This window comes from Sarcophilus harrisii, chromosome 5 (assembly GCF_902635505.1).
Source record: "Sarcophilus harrisii chromosome 5, mSarHar1.11, whole genome shotgun sequence".
Classification (NCBI taxonomy): Eukaryota; Metazoa; Chordata; class Mammalia; order Dasyuromorphia; family Dasyuridae; genus Sarcophilus; species Sarcophilus harrisii.
The window spans coordinates 130,831,042-130,853,476 of record NC_045430.1 but is presented as its reverse complement, the minus strand read 5'-3'; the positions used below and the strand labels follow the sequence as shown (position 1 = coordinate 130,853,476).

The window sequence follows — 22,435 nt, the reverse complement described above, 5'->3', positions numbered from 1 at the left end:
ACAAAACCATCAGACAATGACTGGGCATAAGAGGCATCCAAACATTTGTTCAATAATATTGAATGACTGAATTCATATCATGTCGCAGAAAACAGAAAATGAATAATTGAAAGTGCTAAAACAGAGATTATGAAAGCAATTCCCTTTGATGACAATTCAGGGCTTTCCCTACCCCTCTTAAACATCCTTTTTCCTCTTGAAATAACACTTCAAAAGGCTCTCAATGACCCTAAAATGCTGAATGATTCCAGGGTAAATAACTTTTGTAGCAGTCTGCCAGATTTGCCAGAAACTTTAATTTCCTTTGTATTTCCTCTCTCCCCTCTTCAATCCCCCCACTCCACACTCCAATCAGGTTCATAATTTTTATATATGGACTCAAAGAGTGGATGCATCCAGAATTTTTCTGATGAGTTACATCAATAAGATATCAGCAAGTAAGACAACCCCTTATGCTAAAACTATTTCTACTTTTTTATGCATAATATCACTCAGCAGGTGGCCCTTGACTGAAAAAGTTTGTGGCCAGTACTAGTGCCATTAAGAAGGATGAATTTTCATAGTCTTATGGCCAGTTTCACTCTGCCACTAGCAGGGCATAAAAGCAGGTCCATAAGAGAGAATTGGTCTGAGTCACTTTCATTCTGCAACTGCGCTGTTAAAGAAATTGCCAGATCATGCTGTATTTACAGCAAAAGTAATTCATATATATATATATATATATATATATATATATATATATATAATAGCTGAAAAGATCCTTGAAAGTCATCAATCTTTTTTTAGTGAGGAATCAAAGGTCCAGAGAAGATTCACCTATAGTCACACATGTAGAACCAAGACAAGAACCCAGCTTTCTCTCATTTCTACACCTAGCTATTATTGTCCCTTCCTATTAGACCACAATACATTGCCCAGTCAACCAAATTTCCATTTACAATATCTCCTCAATTTGTTTTTTGAGTCTACACTAAAAAAATGCAAAAAGTAATACTATTACAAGAAACCATCATTTTCAAACTGAAAATATATCTTAAATTGCAGAAAAGCATTGTGTGGGATATGGCCATTACTGGTATCTTTTTCTCTAAACTTGTGTGTTTTATAAATGGCAATGATGATGCTGACTTTAATGAATAAGGAGTTCTTACTAGGCAAACTACCAATGTTTTTTTTCTATATCTATATGGCTCCAAATAATAGATTCTAGTGTTTTTTCAGAAGTTGTTAAGAGATCTCTGCAGCTGACTGATAGCAGATTTGGCAAATACACACACAGAAATGAATGCCACTCGTGGCTTACTGTTTTATCATACTGATATACTTTCATATTGTGCCAGGACTCTAGAAACATTCTACAAATAAATAATTAATAAATATCACCACCTTATTCCCTAAGGTGGCTAAATATTATGATCCTCATTTTAAAGGAGATTAACCTGAAACATGAAAGGCTTGAAACATTTGACCTAAGTCCTGCCTCACTGGTACAATCAGCATAAATTCCAGAATCCACCCAAGTTTTCTTCTAGAACCTTTTTTGCTAGACTACCCTTACCTTATTCAGTTTCTGTTCATCCTTCAGTTCCAACTGTAGGATGTGATATATACCAAAAAAAATTAAGCCCTTTCCCTATGCCCCACCCTTAAAAATGACTCTCAATTTAACTAAATGGACTTAATCGCTCTCCCCTTTACCCTCTGTCACTCAATGCTCAGCTTCACAAAGGATGTAAGCTGGCTCAGTCAGCTATAAAATTGAATATAAAAGTTAGAATGGCAAGTTCTCATCTTTTATTTGAACTATTTAGGGCAGGGAGGTATCTTCATACTAACCTGTGCTTTTCAATAAAAATGTAGGAGGGGCAAAAAGGTACAATAGATAATGGCCATTCAACTCTCCCAGAAATATTATGAAAGTGCAGCCAAAAAGGAAGGAAGGAAGGAAGGAAGGAAGGAAGGAAGGAAGGAAGGAAGGAAGGAAGGAAGGAAGGAAGGAAGGAAGGAAGGAAGGAAGGGAGGGAGGGAGGAGAAAAACTATAGGACACAAGAAAAATGCATTCCAATCCTAATGCCAGTGTCTATACTTCCCTTACCTAAATTTCTTTACAAATAGAAATAAGAGGCCAAGGCCCAAAATCAACCATGAATGGACTGGCAACAGCTTCCATATTTAGATACTGGCCAAGGTCACCTGAGCTTATTGAAGAGGGAAATAATGTATCCAGAACTGGAGACCGATCACTTCTAGAAAGTCCAAGACTTTCTAGATTTGGGGCATTAATTGACTACTGTGCTTTAATTGTTCTTATCATTGTTAGGATTATAGAATGGAAATAGAACTGAAACCCATGTCTCCAGCATGCTAGCCCTCTAGGGGAACTTGATACAAATATTCTTCCAAAGGATTATAGACTCATAGCCTGAGAACTGAAAGGAACCAAAAATGTCATTGAACCCAACTCCTTGCAGAGGAAACAGACAGAGAGGGGAAGTTATTTATCTAGGGTTCCCCTGATAGAAATTGACTGAAGTAGGATTTGGATACAAGTCTTGCCTCCTAATCAAACTCCCTATTCCCTACTCTACCATGCCTCTCAAAGTCCTTTTTTTTTCTTTCTAAAAATTCAGTTCTTTAGCATCTACAATGGAGATCCATGCAGAGAGCTCTCTTAAAATGTCATGGGTCCTAGAAGTTGCTAATGTAGGGCTCTTTGACTTTCTTTAGCTCCTGAATATAAACTTCATTCTATCATAAAGATTGAATCACATGCAACAGATCTACAGCAGCAGCAACAATAACAGAGGAAGTCTGTTCACTGTAACCCAGTGAAACACCTGGGTTAATCTTCAGCAGCTTTTAGCCACTGCAGAGATGAAGATACCATGTTCACCTACCAATAAAAAAAATGTCAGCTAAGGGAAACTACATTAGCCTATCTGGGATAATTAGATTAAGCTATAGAAGTAACAGGTTTGAGGAATGAATTGGGGAACAAATCACACTGAGAAGAGCAAACATGCCACTTTAATGAACGGACCCTCCTACTATGATTTCACTCTTTCCAAATGCATGGTCTTGAAGCTCAAGAATCACATACCTAGGATGACAAGCAATGGCAAGCTTTTTATTACCCAGTAACCTGAGTAGCTGAGTTAGAACAGAAGCACCTGAATAAACCTCAAAAGTATTTTCAAAAGTTTTTAACCAAACTAGTCCACTAACTGCTCATTTCCTCATAGCAAAAAGCTCCCCTTTCCATTAAAGCCCAAGTTCTTTTATCTTATTTTTAAGTAGAACTAAAATCAGAAATATATCCTTGCCTAATAATAGTGTTTGCTATTATTACCATGTTTTGCATTTATATAGTCTATACAGTTTAAGTAATGTTTTACAGGTCAAAAAAAAAAGTTGTTCAAGAAATCTTAGTGCAATTTCAAGCTTTAAGGGATTAAAACTGCACTGTGACTTTTTGAATACCCCTCTATCATCAAATTTGATTTTTCTGGCACTTTAAGACAGATAGGACAATTATTATTATCACTATTTTAAAGGTAACGAAACTTAAGACTTGCTGGGATTAAAATAACTCATTTGAAATCATACATTTAGTAAAATGATCGAGAGAATCAGGGTTTAAACCCAAGCAAAGCTTGCTCTTTCTACAGCACCACACTTTACTGCCACATGCGTATGACAATCTTCTCTAAAGAAGCATCAAGGAGATGCTGGAATTAGAATCTAAAGTACTTGATATGAAAATATCTCACAACTTCTCTTTATTTTGTCCTCTGCTAATAAGAACTATTTGTAGCTGCAATAGACACTGGCTATGCTTGAAGGCAAGTCATATTCAAAAACCTGGAACTGCCAAAAACAACAGGGGACCAAAGAACAAGCTGATTGATCAAATATGACAGTTCCAGACTCCCCCTTTTTTTCCTCCCTTAACAGCTATGCTTCTTCTACAACAACCAAGATTCAAGTACTTTCCATAGACAAACACACATACACATACACACATGCATGCATGTAGAAATTTAAGGGGAAGAAAATAACTTTTGTTCATATTAGCCTTTGCACTTCGTGCAGTTCCCCTTTGCTATTATCTCTCCCAAACAATCTGATTCCCCAAACAAACCCCTCCAAACCCCAAGAGATGAAAGATGCATCAGCAACCGTTAAACTACATAAAACGCTGAAAAAATCATCCAGTGTCTTCCAGTTATTTATGTTCTTCTTAACTGTGTCCGTCAGCTTTAGGATATAACATAGAAGTCAAACTGAATTGCTAGTGACACTGCTAGGAGCTACTGAGATAAACAAGTGTCTCTGCATACTATAATATACATAGATACACATAGACGTAAAGATCTACCCACATGTGACCCTGATCACAGTAGAATTATCTGATGATATAAAAACATGAGTATATTCAAACACACCCAGTACTTGCTGTATAAATAACTAGCTGTTGTGTTTGTCAATTATGTCATGTGCATGTAAACATTTACTTTACACATGTATTATCTAAATAAGTGATATTACAAAATCCTATCATTCTTGAACTCTTTGTGTTTTGGACAGCATATTCATTGATATAGGTACAAACACACAGTGTAAATAAATATTCAGTGTACGCATAATGTAAATATTCACCATATTCAGACCTGGGCACCAAGATGGATAGAAATTAGGAGGGGGAGGAGGAAATCAACGTCTGGGTGAGCTATTCTCTGAAAGCCACGAGCTCACACCACAGCCCTGGGTGGGAACGTATGCCGGGCTCCCGGAGCACGGACACACACGTCTGGGTGTTGGAGGGAGAATCTGCAGAGCTTCGAGTGGGACAATGAGGACACTGCGATCCCGGCTCGGTGCAGTAGCAGTGGGAACCGCCACAGTACCCACAGCCACGGCCACGGCCGCCGCCTCCACCCTTTCCCCTCTTTCCAGTCCCTACTTACGTTCCCAGGGTCTCCTTAAACTCGAAAATCTTCTTGATGTCCTCGGCTTGTTTTTTCCAAGAGGAGCTGCTCTCCCCGTTCTCCCGGGCCATGGCAGCCGAGTGTCTGGGGGAGGTGGAGGGACGACTGAGAGGGAGAGTGGGGGTGGTGCGGCGGGGCTGGAGAAGGGAGTGCGTAGGGCTGTGGAACCAAAAAGGGAGGGGAGTCGAGGGGCTCGAGGAGAGCGGGCGTGGAGGTGAAATGTGCAGGTCCTGAATGGATGGAGAGCAGACTAGCCCTCCTCCTCCTCCTCCTCCTCCACTACCACCACCAACACCAGCACCTCGGGCGCCGCTTCTGCTGCTGCTGCTGCTGCTGCTGCTGCTGCTGCTGCTGCTGCTGCTGCTGCTGCTGCTGCTGCTGCTGCTGCTGCTGCTGCTGCTGCTGCTGCTGCTGCCGGCGTGCGTGCGTGCGAAGGAGATGCTCAGAGAGGGAACCAGAAAAAGACTTTCAACTGCAGCGGTGCTTCCTCTTCTGCAGTTTCCTCTTTCACTCTTTCTGCCTCGGTCTCTCAGGGTCTCTTATTTCTGCTCTTCTCTGGCACAGACTTCCTGCCGCCGCCGCTGCCGCCGCCGCTGCCGCCGCCGCCGCTGTCTCGGTTGCCGCTGCTCAAACGCTCCTTTACCGCCTGCTGCAGACCCCACTTTCAGCTACTTTTCTTGCCTCCTTTTTCTCCTCCCTCTCTCCCTCCCTCGCTCCCTCGCTGGTTCCCTCCCTCCTTCTTCCCACTCTCCCCTCCCTCTCTCTCTCTGGTTTGCTGCCTTCGGGGATGTCTTTACTCCGCAGCGCTTGGGTTTAGACGCCCTGCCCTGCCCTCCTCCCCCCTGCAAAAAACCCACCAATTACAAAGGTCCCAGCCAGAGGGGGGAATTCCCCCCACCCAGGTCTCCCCGGGCCCGGAGGGGCTCCGAGCTTCCTGTCCCGGCTACTTTGATACTCCTTAGAGTGGAGAGAGGCAATAAAGGGGTGCAGAGACACGAGAGGGAAACCCTGCTCTATTTCATTTCTTCAGAAAAGCCCTGGGTGGGGGACCCTGTAAAAGGGATGTTCTGTAGGAAGATTTATTTTGTGCGGGGGGAAACACCGGCTGAGAAGAGATGGGAGTTTCTATTCTCAATCACAGGGGAGAGAGAAGGAGGAGCAGCGAGTGTCCGCCTGCTTAAGTGCCCTGGAAGTTGGCACCCAGGAGGCGGAGAGGGTGGGCACGCACTGTGCGTGTGCTATGCGAGGGAGGCGAAGGGCCCGGCAGGGACTGAGTGACAGAGAGGCACACACGCGCACACACCCACACGGCTCCGCTCCCCTCCCCTTCCCTTCCACCCGGGTCTTTTGGTTGGGGCTGTTGCTGCCGCCGCTGCTGCTGCGGCTGCTGGTGGCGGTGGCGGTTGTTTGGCTTGTATCAATATCACTTTGTGGTTTGCAGGCTGTAGTTCGTTGTTATAGCAATGGGAGGAGAAGGAGGAAGTGATGGTGGAGAAGGTGTAGGTGGGCGTTCGACTCCACAGCCCAGACTCAGCCGGCTCCCGGTTTTCCCCGGCTGTCAAAACCCCTCCAGACTGAATGACTGGAGATAATTCGCATTGCACCAAAAACGCGCGCACGTTAAATAATGAGGAGGGGGTGGGGGGAGGAAAGCTGATGGGGGGAGCTGGGGGAGATAGACATTGAGTATTGCAGCAGAGTTTCGAGGGGCAAAAAGGAGGCCCTAATGCCTTAACCTTTCTAAAGAGCAGGACTTCAGGCATAATGCTGCTGGGTGCGAGGAGGTGAATGAGGAAGACAGAGGGGGATGGCCCGGGAATGGGCATACGGTAATGCTCTACCGCAACCCAGAACCCTGTATGGAGTAGTTGTCACGTGCGAGTCTTCCCCCATCTCTGCCCACTCCGGCTTCCCTTCAACCTTCTGCCCACCCCCAACTCCTCCTCAACACCAGCTGCTTTGACAGAAGCCAGGAAAATTACAAAAAGCTCAGGATCGTAAGTAGGATAGACACCCCAGCCCCTCTCTTCCCCTTCCACGTGTCTCCAAACATCCATCTTCCGTCCCAATTGCTGGGATTTCCTTGGCTACGCAACAGTCAGCTCAAGTCGAGTGTTGCACTGGGCTGCTGCATTTTTTTTTTTTCCTATCGGAGACTTTGGTAGGCAGTCCTTCTCCACTATCTGTGTGTGTGTGTATGTGTGTGTGTGTACATGGGGGAAGGAGATGTGAAAAGTACAAGTAACGTGCAAAGGTGGAGATAGGGTGAGACATCCCTGCCTCAAAAGTTAGAATAGATATCTTCAACTTCTCATGGTATCTCTGCAGTACACTTTCTGGATCTGATCTATCCCTTTCTCAGTGCCCACTTATCAGTAAGCCGCTTCATTGCCTGATAATCTGCAGTGACTACATTAAGATTCTCATTTTCCCCTCCCTTTTCAAAAAAAAAAAAAAAAAAACTCTCCCATCAAATAACCCTACACTCCTGAGTTCTAGTTTTGTATTTTCAACTATCTGCTATATATTTTTACTCAGAATATTCACTATATGCTACCCCAAATATTTCCAAAATGAACTCATTCTCCTCATTCCCAAACCTCGTCCTCCCCGGTCCTTCCCTATTCCTACTCAAAGTCCACCATTCTCCAAATCAAACAGGCTTTAAAATTCCTTAACTGCAATCTCCCTAGTCAAGCAGAAGCTCCTCCCCTCCCACTACCGCCCCAGGACACTCCCAGTCCGATAACTACAAAATTCTTTTCATTTGACATTTGCAATATCTCTCCCATTATCCTACTCATCTAAACCCCCCTCCCCCACTTCCCCAGCTCATACTTGCCATCATCCTAGTTCAGATACTTATTATCACTCTATGGCCTCCTACTGCTAAGCTTCCTAACTAGACTTTCTGCCACCAGACTCTCTTATCTAATCTTCCTTTTCCACATCTGTGAGAGTAATCTTTCATATGCATAGATTTGACCTTGTCCATCACCTCCTTTAAAAATGTTCAGAACTGCATGCAAAATGAAAAACAAACTCTTAAGATTACATAAAAGGCCTACCTTAATTTCAATGCAGACTGCTTTTCCAGCCAAATGGATGAATAAAAAATAAAAAAAGTGTTTATCAAGCACTTTCTCTGTGCCAAGCACTGTGCTAAGCACCGAGGATAAAAATACAATTAAGCAAAACAGGTCCTGCCCCCAAAGGGGGGCATCTGGTAAATATTTGTTAAAATATTTTAGAGACACCCTGTTTCTCAGAGTTAAGGGCCAACAAGCAGACTATGCCCTGAGCTTGGCATAACAACAATCTTTTGCACTCTAGATGATCTTACCCTTTGGCAAAGTATTTTGATTGCTTTGACAATCACCAGGTATTCACTGAAGAAGTTCCCCATTTTCCCAAGGAACCTGAGAGCCAGAAGCAACTGATCCACCACATTTCTTGACATACTTACAATCTGAATCAATCAAGGTACTGCCGCACTAACTCTTGTTCTGTGCTTGTAAGACAATCAATTTGGAGACTGTTCCTAAGAATGCCTGCATTGTCCATGCATGAAAATACCTTGAGAACCACTACTCAAGACCCAAGAATGATTATGTCATGGTCCAGCCCACTTGTGGTTTTTCATGTATATAAGCCCTGACTTTACCCCAGCATGGTAATCCCTCCTCCTCAGGAGGACTTCCCCTTGCAAATGTTTTCCTCTCTTTGAAATTAATTAAACTTCTGTTTGATATCTGAATATCTTGTCTCTAGTCTGTGATACCCTGCTAACCCACAAGTTAGAGGCTGATTCTGGCCCAGTTCTAATACAGTTCTATAGTGAAAGACAACACTTAACTGGAAGGAAACATTTTGATAAAGAAGTCAAGATGAATGATGGTTGAAGTTGGAAAACAGTTGAATAAGTCCCCACCAAGGATGGTTAAGTTGATATGATTACTGTTTTCAATGTTAAAGTTCAAAAAGATAGGATGGGGTAGGACCCAAGGCAGGGAGATGGCTGGAAAATGATATGGTCTGCCTAGAACTGGGGAAAATAAGATTCATCAATCAGATCCCAGGGTAGCAGATGTGGGTGACTTCAGTTCTGAAGAAAGATAGAGGCTGGCTGAAGAGCAATATATTATCATACACTGTCCTGTCCAGCTAACCATTTCATCTCATCTTGCTTTCACTCATCTCCTTGTATCTGTACAGGCCATATCCTAGAACTTACCTCCTATCCTCCACCCTTCCCCCACATCTAAAGAAAATCTTCCTTCAAGGTTACCTCATCACCTCATCCATGAAGTCTTTCATGATTCCCACTGCTACCTCAATCCTTAAAACTCTCATACTACTCTTTATGACCTTCATTTTGCACTTAATTGTATTCTAAAATTATTTGTGTACATGTCTCATATCCCATGATGGATTTTAAGTTACTTGAGGACAGGATTTATTTTTCTTCATATCACCAAGCTTCCTACAGACAGCCATGGCAGAACTTTAAGTAGTAGTTTTAGTTATAGTTGCAGTAGTTGTTCTTATTGCTGTTATGAATGATAGGGGTAAGCAACAGCTTTGCTCTCTATGGTTTCATTTTTCAGTAAAAACCTCATCCATAAGGGAGACATGTTCATGCAGTAATCCTGATTGTTCTGACTTGTTCTGCTTGGACACAAGGGACAGAACTCAGAGTAGGCAAATTTAGCCTTGACATATTGAAAAACATCTGACAGTTAAACCTATCCAAAAGTGGAAGAGGCTTTCCCAGGAGATAGTGGGTTCCCCACATTCCCTCCCCACTCTAGGATTTTGAGGTGAAATTGGATGATCATTTGTTACCAGTGTCATGAGGGAATTCCTATTCAAGTATGCATAGAATTAGATACTCTGTAATGTCACTCCTGACTCTAAGATTCTGGGATTCTTTGAATATAGTCCTAGTTAGGACCAGTCATTACATGAATCCATTTTTCTTAGACCTTCTTCAATCAATAATATTTGTTAAGAGACCATGTGTTCTAAAAATTTGGCCTCAGTTTGATTGACTCAAAATCTACTTAGCAGAAGAAGCCATTAACAGAAACAAATCAGTCCCCACCTTGATGATACTACAATCTAGTAAATGGCTTGAGGCTTAACATTAAAAGCAAAACAAAAACAAAATACCTAAGATCTTGGCAATTTATCCCATCACTTCCTAGCAAATGGGGGAAGAAGAAATAGAAGCAATGCCAGATTTTATAATCTTGGGCAGAAAATGACTGCAGTCATGAAATTAAAAGGTGTTTTCATCTTGGAAGAAAATATATGATAAATCTGGACTGCATGCTAAAAAGCAGAGCTGTCACCCTGCTAACAAAGACGTGGTCAAACTAAGGTTTTTCCTAGTAGCAACTGTGAAAGTTGGACTATAAGGAAAGTTGGATGCTTCCATACACTTGAAATCTTGGTGCTGATGACTTTTAAGATGCCCTTGGATAGCAAAGAGGTAAAATTAATCAATATTTAAGTAAATGAATTCAGACTATTCGTTGGAAGATGAAATACTAAAACTGAAACTTAGTTACTTTGGCCACATGATGAGAAAATGGGACTCATTGGAAAAGACCCTGATGTTGGGAAAGAATGAAGTCAAAAAGAGAAGGAGACAGCAGACAATGAGATGACTAGATTGTGACATCAAAACAACTATGAACTTAGACAGACTTTGAGAATGATGTGGTTCATGGGGTTAGCAAGAGTCTGATTTGACTGAATGACTGAACAACAGCAGAGAAATAAGACATATATACCTATACATACATACATACAAATTGCATTATATTTGTATCAGATAAATACAAAGTGATATATAAGAGCCTAGAAAGAAAAGATGATCATTGACTTGGAGAGATTTAGAAAGGCTTCATGGAGAAGATGACATTTGAGTTGGGCTTTAAAGGAAAGACATTATATGTGTGTGTAATTTCCATCCTGCACTAAGCATCAATTCATTAATGCTAAGAAAGGACAGGATAAACATATCTGGCCCTAGAAATAGGGATCAACTGACCAGCCTGGCTAGAGCAGTTCAACAATGTTTTTCAAAAGACCCAGCTTTCTGGGTTGGAGTGGTGCTCATTCCCTTCATACTGCCAGCATGACCAATCTCCCAGGCAAACAGTCATTATTGCTTCATAAAATAAAGACTTTGAAAAACTACTTCAGGGGCAGTTAGGTGGTACAGTAGATAGAACACCAGCCTTGAAGTCAGGAGAACCCGAATTTAAATCTGTTCTCAGACATTTAACACTTTCTAGCTGTGTGACCCTGGGCAAGTCACTTAACCCTAATTGCCTCAAGGGGGAAAAAAAAACCTATTCCATCCTTTACTAGTCACAAATACTTTGTATCAGTGAAATCAAAGGTAAACCATCTTTGGCCTCTGTCACTTTCTACCTCTTTCTTGTCTTTCTTCCTTCTTTCTTCTCTCTTCTTTATTCTCTTTTTCTCTCCTACTCACTTTCCTATTTCCATCCTTCCTCCTTTTCCTACCCAAGTTATCTCTTTTTTTTCCTCTCCTTTCTCTTGTCTTTATAGGCAATTATTTCCCATCCCCACGTAACACTCAGACATTGCTCATCTCTAATACTTACCTCCATACATTAAAAAACAATCATTTACTAAATGTCTAACAGAAAGTTTGCCAGGAACAATAAGAGCAACAAGATAGTGGGAAAGAGGGCAGAACCATGGGATACCTTACACATCTTTCAGTTCATTTACTATGAAAAGTAAAGTGGAGTAAAATGTAAGATAACCCTAAATCTGAGAATAAAGGCAACTATTTGCATAATTTCACCCATCTTGCCAGGTAATCAATTTATCTCAAGGCCTAGCTAATAAAGTGGTTTGTCCAAAGGAAAATTTGACTTCAGCTGACACCAGAGGAACAAAGGTTTCTTTTCTTTTCTGTCATACAAATGCTTGTGTTTAAATGCCTAAAGATGAATTTCTGGGAGGAGAAAGCTAAGACATCTAGAGTTTCTTAGAAGAAAAACACCATATGACATATTACTTATTTGAGCTGAAATGTTCTCTACCATAAGAGCTGTCTTTAGAACAGGTAAAGTAAATGATCGCTTATATTTGAGTTTAACCCTGAAATCTCTCCTCTTTCTTCAAAAAAAATAAATCACCAATCTCTCTTTCCCATCTGGGCCTAAAATTCTACAACTGAATATATACTGAGTCCTGAAAGTGTTTCCTTTTCTAAGAGGATTTTTTCAGCTCAAATATAAATATACAAATCAATCTTCATCAACTAACACTTTAAGTGGATTTTTAAGGCTTTAGGAAATCAGACACAAGGTTTGGGGAGGAGAAAGAGAGTAAGGGAGAAAGAAGAGAAGGAGTAGGAAAACTAGAGAGGATTTTGAGACATGTGAAAAGATAAATTAAACCTTGTCCTTAATGCTATGTTTATTTTTCATTCACTAGCCAACAGCACATTTCTCATTACCTTTCAAAATGGAAGATCTGTACCTTGGAATGTGACATTTGGATATAAAAGAGATCCAAGTCTCTGAGACTGTTTAAACTTTTGCAAATCAAAACTCTTAGTCATTTATTTTTGTACAGTCAAGACTGAGCTGTTTCTCAGGGCATTTGATAATTTACACAATAGGTTCATAATTGTTTGGCTCAGTTTATTCTTGATAGAAAAGGACTAGCTGCCAAAACTCTGCCTTTACTACACTCTTTATATCCCCCCTTCCAGCCAAACATACACATACTAATTTAGAATTCTATCTCCCAGAAATTCTTTGCCCACTTAACTAAATCATTGAAATTCAGTTCAACAACTAAGTATTAAGTTCCTACCAAAATCAGAAGAATTGCAACCAACTTTTGGCAATGCTGCTAAACATTGTTTCACATTGGACAAATCACACTTAATAAACTGGGTTTCAGTTTCCTTACATCTGTAAGATGAGATGAAGAAGGTATTGAACTATATCTCTAAGTACCCCCTAAGCACCATGAGCCTATGTATAAGGCAGTATGCTAAACATTAAGAACGCAAAAATGAAAGTAATGACATAGTTCCTGTCTTCAAAGAGCTTGAAATCTATTTTTAAATATGACATATACTCAGATATGTATTAATGTAAGGTAGGAATCAAGAGATATATAGAAAAGATGTACTAGAAAAATAGAAGGGAAAAATCATTGTTATTTGGGGGTAAGTAATCAGGAAAGATTAAATGTAAGACATGGTACCTGACTCAGGCTTAGAAGTTAGAAAAATATTTCTTTTTTTTTTTTTTAGAGAAATATTTCAACAGAATTCAGGAATGCATTCTATATGTGGGGAAAGACCCTCACAAGTGAAGGAAGGCAAGAGAACATAGGAAATAAAGAAGAAGTTCGGTTTGGGAAGAATGCTGAGAATATGAAGGGAATTTGTTTTTGTTTTTGTGTTTAAGTACAAAAAGATCAGTTGGAACCAGATTGTGCAGGATGTTAAGTGCCATACTAAAGGCATATTTTATCCTATTATATAATAAGAGGCAGCACGATGACCATGTGGCTATATGGCCCTAGTTATAAGGCACTTCCCCTCTTATTTTCTCCCTTTCCCCCCACTATACCTGACACAAGAATTGTATTGTATTGATAGAAGGAATTTTATTACTTGTAGTTTCCTGGACTAATGAAGAGAGACAGACACAAACACACACACACACACACACACACACACACACACACAGATGGAGATACACATGAAGAAAGAGAGAGAAAAAGAGATTAGAATAGATTATAGTAATAACAACCCTTATGTACAAGGCTATCACAATATACAAAGGAAGTATGCTTTAGGGAATTAGATCATAACCTCCACCTAGAAAATCTCATCCAGACAACACCCCAAGAACTGACTTCACTTCCCTAGCAAACACAAAATTTACATAGAAGACAAAATGGAATCCTAAATAAAGCTCTTAGAAGAAAAAAAAAGTAGATAGCTTCCAGTGAACCCTATCTCCCAGAAATCTATATTGATTGTCATTTAAAAGACCAAATAAATAAATTACTTAATCTGTTGCTCCAGCAGATGTGGTCAGGGGCTGTGATTGTGTATCCTTCCAACTTTCCTGGTGATTCCTGAAGGGCTATATGTAGTGTTTTTCTCAGACAAGGCTAAAACCATTTTCTGAGGCAAATCTTTCTCTGTGATTGAGCTGTCTCTGACAAGGTGGAAAGACGTCAGAGTTTTCCCTATCTGACAGAAGATAAAATTCTTCCTGCTTTATAACTCTAGTAACGCAATTCAGAATTTGGAACTTCCTTTTACGTTTGCCACTTCTCCCCATCTCTGTCCTCACAAAAGCTTGTTGAGGGAGCAAACTGGCTCTCTAACTTCAAGAGAATTTTGTTGTTTGTTGTTGAAGAATCTTTCAGTCATAACCAACTCTTCATGACCCAGGTCCCTCTATCCTCCAGTATTTCTCAAAATCTTTCCAAGCTCATGTTCATTGTTCCCATGACACTATCTATTCATCTTATAATCTACTGTTTTCCTTCTCTTTTTGCCTTCAATCTTTCCCAACATTAAGTCTTATCTTATTGTGTGGCCAAAGTATGTAAGCTTCATTTTCAGTATTTGACATGATTTTACCTCCTTACTATCTAAAGGATTCTCAAAAGTCTTCTCTAGCACCATAATGCAAAAACATCGATCCTGTAGCACTCAAATTTCCTATAGTCCAATTTTCACAGTCATACATTGCTACTTGAAAAGCTCTAACTTTGGTTACATGGACCTTTGTCAGCAGGTTTATGTCTCCGCTTTTCAGTATGCTGTCCAGATTTGCCACATCTTTCCTTTCAAAGAACTTTTTGTTTTGTTTTGTTTTTGGCCAGGCAATTGGGCATAAATGACTTGCCAGGGTCACACAGCTAGCAAATATCAAGTGTCTAGGGATGGATTTGAACTCAGGTCCTCCTAATTCCAGCACCAATATACTAGCTACTGTACCACCTAGCTGCACCTGAATGTCTTTTAATTTCATGGTAGCAGTCTCTGTCTGCAATGATCTTTGAGCTCAAGAATATAAAATCTGATACTGCTTCCATTTTTGTCTCCCTCTATTTGCCAGGAAATGATAGAATCAGTTGGTAAGATCTTAGTTATTTTTAATGTTAAGCCTCAAACCAGATTTTAGACTTTCCCCTTTCACCCTTATCAAAGGGCTTCTTAATTTTCCTTCACTTTCTGTCATTAAAGTTGTATCATCTGCATGTTTGAAATTGTTGATATTTCTCCTGGAAATCTTAATTCTTGTTTTTGATCCATACAACCTGGCATTTTACATGATGTACTCTGCATATTAGTTAAATAAATAAGCCTTGTCATACTCCTTTTCCAAGAAACCAACAATTGTCCATGTTCAGTTCTAACTGTTGTTTCTTCAAGAGAATACCTACGACTCATTCCAAGTTCAGACATAATTATCCATCTGACACTATTTGTAGTAATGAAATGAAATTTCAACATTATGGTAGGGATGTCCTCTCTGAATCGCAAATGCTGGTGTCCCTAGTATCATCTTTTCTCTGTCTCTTCTTTCAAAATGTAGTGTGCATAATTTTAGCTGCCCTGAAAGAAAGTGAGGTACTAAAGCAAACAGAAAGACAACTTATTACAACAGCAGTTTTTGTAATTACAAAAAAACTAAGGGGAAAAGGATTAGGGGGATGGCTAAACATATAGTGGCTTCTTAATATAGTGAAATATTACTTTTATATTTAAAAAATTATAATGTTGAATATTGATCCATTTAATCCTCACAACCACCATGAGAGTTAGGAGCTATTATCATTCCCATTTTGCTGATAAAGAAACTGAGCCCAAATTACTTACCCAGAGTCAAACAGATATTTCCAATAAATATCTGACAATGCATTTGAACACAAGTCTTCCTGACTCCAGGTCCAGTATTCAGGTACAAGTCCAGTATCCATGGTGCCACCTAGCTGCTTCATGATTTCAGAGAAACTTCAAACCTAATGCAGTGAAACAAGCAAAATCAATCAGTCAATCAACAAGTATTTATTAAATGCCTACAAAATTCCAGATATTATGTTAGATTCTGAGAAGATTAGTACAAAGAATTAAGTGATCCTTACTTACAATTATTTTTAAACATCAGTAATTCTAAGGAAAATAGCATTGAAAGATCCAAAACTCTGATCATTCATTACAGAATAGCGACACTAAACAGGTTCCAAAATGGAACCATGAAACAGGTATTGGATTTGGAAGCAGAGAACTTGGCTCTTAATCCTTATTTCTTACTTTTTTCACCTTAAATAATTAATATTTCTAGGCTTCAAGTAATTCTGTAAAAGAAGAGTATCAAACCTTTTGGCCTCTAAAAATCCTTTCTAATTCTAAATCTATGACCCTCTAAGGTTGGCAAGGAAGCAACCCACCAACTTCTTAGCTTGGAAGTGCAAAAAGAAACATATTTTGAAGTGGCCAATATATTGTTTTGTTTTATCTTCCTTGATAAAAAAAAAGAGGGCTTCTCTTTGGGAAGTGACATGAGTTAGTGACACAAGTAAAAAAAAAGGAGAAAAGGAAAGCGCTCCACAAAACATTAATTAAAACTAAGAAGAAAACACAAGATTCAGTGGAGGTACAAACACGATGATTTTATGAGATATTAAACATACTTCTTTTAAACTATAACATATTTATATATTATATGTATAATATATATAAATAATATATTTCTATACTAAATAGTTTGCTGATTTATAAAATTCATAGTAAAAAATTTAAGACAAAACAAAATTTTTCTATACCCCTATGTGTGCTTGGAAGTAGGTACTTAATGAATATAAGCTGCATGACTTACTAGTAGAGGAAGAAGAAGAAGAAAAGTTGAACAGATTCAGTCTACATTGCCTAGGAGTAGGAGATAGATTTGATCAAACAGGGTAAATAAGAAATATACCTATAAGTAAAAGAGGAAATAGTTTGTGTATAAAAATGGAGCTTTGGAATCCTGGTGTAAAAGAATAGAAAGTTTCAAATATTCTAGGAATATTCTCTTCCCCTCCCCATCCCAGAAAGCAAATAAGCTGCTACCACTGTTGCCTGAATTATCAATATGATCATTCCTCTCACTGGGAGGTTGTTTGAGGGAGTTAGATTCTGAAAATATAGTAAGCAACAACTTTGGGGGACAGAGGATAACTATCATGGCAATAAAAGGCTACAGCACCTTCCAGGAATGGAGGAAAACAGCCTCAAAGGAATAGACACCTGCCTGAGTGAAGCTACTTCAATAATTGAGTCACTAGAGGGGATGAGCAACAGAAAGGAGTCATCTTGAGTTTTCCTTTCAGTGCAGAGACACCCAGGACAGTAGATAAGTCACAAAGACTATATAGGTGTCTGAGATTAGAAAAGGGAGAGTCAGACAAAAGGAAGAAGCCAAAAAGAAACCTCTCAATGGAATATAGTACAAGTTCTTTCTGTCTTTTCCATGTAAATAAATTTTTTTCTATATGGAATGCTTTGTAAGCCCGAGTGCTTATAACAGGAGCTTGATATAACCATTTGAAGATTGTCACAAATATGTGATTTTAAGGCCTCATGTTACAATAAGTCTGAGCAAACAAACCAGATAAATAAGAAGTTCCTAAAGTATGCATTAATACTCATGTCCTTTATGTCATGAAGGTACTTCTCATACAAAGCTATTTTTTCCTTTTGATACCTGGTCCTTCTGAAACTTTAAAAAGTATAGTGGATAATATCACCAAGGGAAAATGTAAAAAGATGAACAATTTTAGGAACTTCAGTAGTTGGAGCAGCATGGAAAAACATAGTAGACAAAAGGATATCAGACAATTACAAAAAGATCCAAGAAAGAATAGTGTCACCAAGGTCAAGAATAGAGAACATTTAGAAGCAGAAAGTGTGCAGCAGTGTTAAATATAGCAGAAAGACTAAGGAAGACAAAAATTGAAAAAAGTCATTGCATCTTACAATTAAGAGGTGACTTTGGAGAAAGCAATTTTAGAGTAGTAATCCGTCAGTAAGCAAGTATTTTCAAGGCATTGAGGAATAAAGGTGTGGTGGGAAAATGAAGGCAACCAGTTTAGACTGTTGTTTCTAGAAGATTTGTGGCAAAAGGGAGGAGAAATCTAGGATAATAGCTTGATAAAATGGCAGGACGAAGAGAAAGAAGTTTTGTTTTATTTAGGATAGCATAAAGGACACCTGAATGTGTTTTAGAAAATGAGAAAGAAGCCAGAAAGAGAGAGAGAGAGAGAGAGAGAGAGAGAGAGAGAGAGAGAGAGAGAGAGAGAGAGAGAGAGAGAGGTTGAAGATAATCAGTGGAGGAAAGCCTCTAGAGAAAACAGGATGGGTTCAAAGGCACAAAGGGAGGTTGGGGAAGGATAGCAATTTTATCTTTTAACATCAAAGCAAAATAAAAAGTTAGATGAGGACGTAGGACATAGAAAGATTGTAAGATATGATAACTAGGAAATAATAGGGCACCAAACAGAAAATATTAGTTTTCAAGTCAAGTAGAAGGCTATTGCCTGGTGGGTGGAGGGAGAAGAGACAATTAAACTCTGAAGGAAAGAATGTTTTTGTGTTCCCAATGCTTAGCACAGACATGTCACATCATGTTCAGTGATTTCAGTTGTATTTGACACCTCATAATCTCATTTGAGGGGTTTTCTTAGCAAAGATAGTACAGTGGTTTGCCATTTCCTTCTCCAACTCATTTTGCAGATGAGGAAACTGAGGAAAAGAGATTTGCCCAGGGTCACACAGCCAGTGTCTAAAGCCAGACAAACTCATAAAGTTTCCAAGCCCAGTGCTCTATCCACTGTACTACATAACTACCCAATGTCACATAATAAGTGCTTATTAAATGCTTGGTGACGAACATGCTTGGTCAGCTTGTTTCAATCACTTTTTTAAAAATCCTTTTATAATTTCTTAAGGAAGATATAAAGGAGGGTCATCAAAGAAACAGCAATCTAAAAATTAACAATCACTACCTATCACAACCTCTCTTCTAATTCCTATTTCTTTCTTTCTTTCTTTTTTTGCTGAGGCAATTGTGGCTAAGTGACTTGCCCAGGGTCACACAGCTAAGCAGCATAAAGGGTCTGAGAATAGATTTGAACTCAGCTCCTCCTGACTTCAGGGCTGGTATTCTATCTACTGCACCACCTAGCCGCCTCCTAGATCCAAGCTTGTGGGGCAAGAGCATGCCATTTCATTTTAAAAACTGCTGGGAAAATTGGAAATTAATTTGCCAAACATTATGTTTAGATAACCATCTCAAATTGTATACCATAATAAGGTTAACACGGATAAATGATTTAAACATGGAAATTAATATTATAGCTAAATTAGAAGAGCTTGGAAATTTTATCTGTCAAATCTATGAATAAAGGAAAAGTTTATGAATAAACAAGAGATAGAAAGGAAGTAAAATTGATAATTTGATTACATGAAATTTAAAAACTTTTACACAAGCAAACCTATGCAACCAAAATTAGAAGAAGAGTAGGTAACTGGAGGAAGGAGAGATTTATACAGTAAGTTTTTTTTTTTTTTTTTAACAAGGGCTTCATTTCTCAAATACATAGGAAACTGAGCCAAATTTATTTTTTTAAAAAAGAGCCATTTTTCAATTGATGAATAGTCAAAGGTATGATAAGGCAGTTTTCAGAAGAAGAAAACAAGGATGTGAATAGTCACATGAAAAAAATGTTCTATATCAAGAAATGCAAACTAAAACAACTCAGGTACTATCTCATATCTATTAGAGTGCCTAACATGACAAGAAAAAAAATCAAAAACACTGGAGGGAATGTGTAAAAATAGGAACACTAATGTATTCTTGGTGGAGTTATGAACTGGTTTAACCGTGGAAAAACAATTAGGCAACTCAAATACCAAAAGGACTCTAAAAATGTGAATACTCTTTGATCCTGTCATACCACTACCAGATCTATTTCCCAAAGAAATCCAAAAAAAATAAAAAAGAAAGAAAAGAAAAGAAAAGGACTTGTATATAAAAAATACTTATAATGAATTTCTTTGTGGTGACAAAGAATGGAAGTTGAGGGGATATCCATTAATTAGGAAATGGCTGAACAAATTGTTTTAAATGTTTATGATGAAATATTATTGTGCTTTAAGAAATGACAATCAGAATGGTTTCAGAACCAGGGAAGATTTATATGAACTGATTCAAAGTGAAGTGAACAGAACAAGAAGAACATTGTACACAGTAACAGCAACATTGTAATAAGGATGAACCATGAAACACATAGCCACTCTGATCAAGACAGTGATCCAAGACAATTTCATGGGATCTATGATGAAAAAATGCTATCCATCTCCAGAAAGAAAATGAATGAATTCTGAGTGTAGATTGAAGCACACGTTTTTCGTTTTCTTTATGTTTCTTGTTTTTTCTTGTTTGTTTTGTTTTGCCACATGGCTAATATGGAAATAAGTTTTGCATGACTACACATGTATAATTGACATATTATTTGACTTCTCAATAGGTGAGGAAAGAGAGAGGGGAAAATGACATTGAGAAAGAAGAAAGAGTCCAGTTAATGAAATCAATAGCTCTACGAGAAAGCAACAAGAGGCAGTGTGGGTTGTTTTCAATGGCAAAGAGATCTCAGGATTGAGTTATCTGTGCTATGCATATTCCTTTTTTCATCAATGGTATAAATATCTATAGAAGAGTGTTTTCCTTGATGATTGGGGATTTTTCTTGTTATTTACCTTGCTAATTAAATGCTTTTCTTTGGAATTTCTGGGGTTTTTTTCCTCTGACAATGTTCCCCACCCCATCCCCACACAGCAACAGACTATGGATGAGAGTTTTCAAATTGCGATTTTGAATATATGGTAGCCAATGTATACCTTGAACCTGGGTATAGTTTTTAAGGGCTCACATTTGAGGTGGGCTTAGGTTATAGTTATAAAGAAATTTATTTACTGATTGTCTTCTCAATCTTGAACCTCTTTAATCCATTTATCATTTCTTTTGTGAAAGTAGCCTGAAAAGAACCTACTCAACCTGCTAGCATTTGCCACTAGACAAAAAAGTCTATTCTGGACCAATGATGTTCCTCACCATCTTAGAGAGATATAGAGGTTTCAAGATGCAGAATGAAATACAATTTTTGAGACATGTTCAGTGTGTATGTTTGTTTTGGTTGACTTATCATTACAAGGATTTGTTTTTTTTTTTATTGGAGAGGTGGGATTTGGAATGGAGAGGAGCTTTGTGGTTTTATTAGAAAAGGAGGAAGGAAGGAGGGAGGGAGGGAAGGAGAGAGGGAGAAAGGAAAGAAAGAAGAAAGAAAGAAAGAGAAAAAAGAGAGAGAGAAAGAGAAAAAAGAAAGAGAGAGAAAGAAAAAGAAAGAGAGAGAGAGAAAAAAAGAAAGAGAGAGAAAGAAAGAAAAAGAGAGAAAAATAGAAAGAGAGAGAAAGAAAAAGAAAGAGAGAGAGAGAAAAAAAGAAAGAGAGAGAAAGAAAGAAAAAGAGAGAAAAATAGAAAGAGAGAGAAAGAAAGAAAGAGAGAGAGAGAGAAAAGAAAGAGAGAAAAAGAAAGAAAAAGAGAGAAAAATAGAAAGAGAGAGAAAGAAAGAAAGAGAAAAAAGAAAGAAAGAGAGAGAAAGAGGGAGAGAAGAAAAAAGAAAGAGGGAGGGAGGAAGAAGGGGAGGGAAGGAGGAAGGGAAGGAGAGAGGGAGGAAGAAAGGAAAGAAGGAAGAAAAACAAGAAGGAAGGGGGACATAAGGAATAGAGAGAAAAAAGAGAGAGAGAGAGAGAGAGAGAGAGAGAGAGAGAGAGAGAGAGAGAGAGAGAGAGAGAAAGGAAGGCAGGAAGAAAGGAAGGAAGAGAAGGAAGGAAGAAAGGAAAAGAAAAAAATTGTAACATTTTATAAAATGAATACAAGAGAACAGAAGGAGATTATGGTTCAAAAGGAGGCAGACAAGTGGGACTGGTTTGGAAATAATGCATTGAATTAATCATATTCCTTTTTTAAACATAAGCTATACATAAATGGAAATTCATAATTTCATGTACAATCTTCTTGTTTTTCTTTATATATGGAAGTACTAAGATTTGTTGTTGTTATCAAGATTTTAAAAAATATTAAAAAATTTCAAAAATAGTAATAAAGAAATCGGAAAAGAATATTCAATTGACAATATTTCTGTTGATTCCACAAGCTTAAAGTTGTTATTCATTATCATGAGAGAAAAGTAAGTGAATAATGTTGCAGGATTGTGATGATTAGGCAACTCAAGTACAAAGTCTATGATGTCAATTAACTCTTGCATTTTGTAGCTTTTGTGAGAGAAGTCTGTGTAACAGTCACCAACCCAT

General features: G+C 38.5%; 1 protein-coding gene across 1 annotated transcript in view; it reads right to left on the bottom strand.

Moving 5' to 3' along the window:
- The window catches only part of CAMK1D (calcium/calmodulin dependent protein kinase ID), a 457,058-nt gene extending 451,709 nt beyond the window's left edge, over nt 1-5,349 (bottom strand). Inside the window, exon 1 of the mRNA XM_003771427.4 lies at nt 4,969-5,349. Coding sequence (XP_003771475.1) covers nt 4,969-5,060 — 92 coding nt within the window. The 5' untranslated portion in view covers nt 5,061-5,349. The remainder of the gene's footprint in view (nt 1-4,968) is intronic.
- Nucleotides 5,350-22,435: the final 17,086 nt, after the last annotated feature.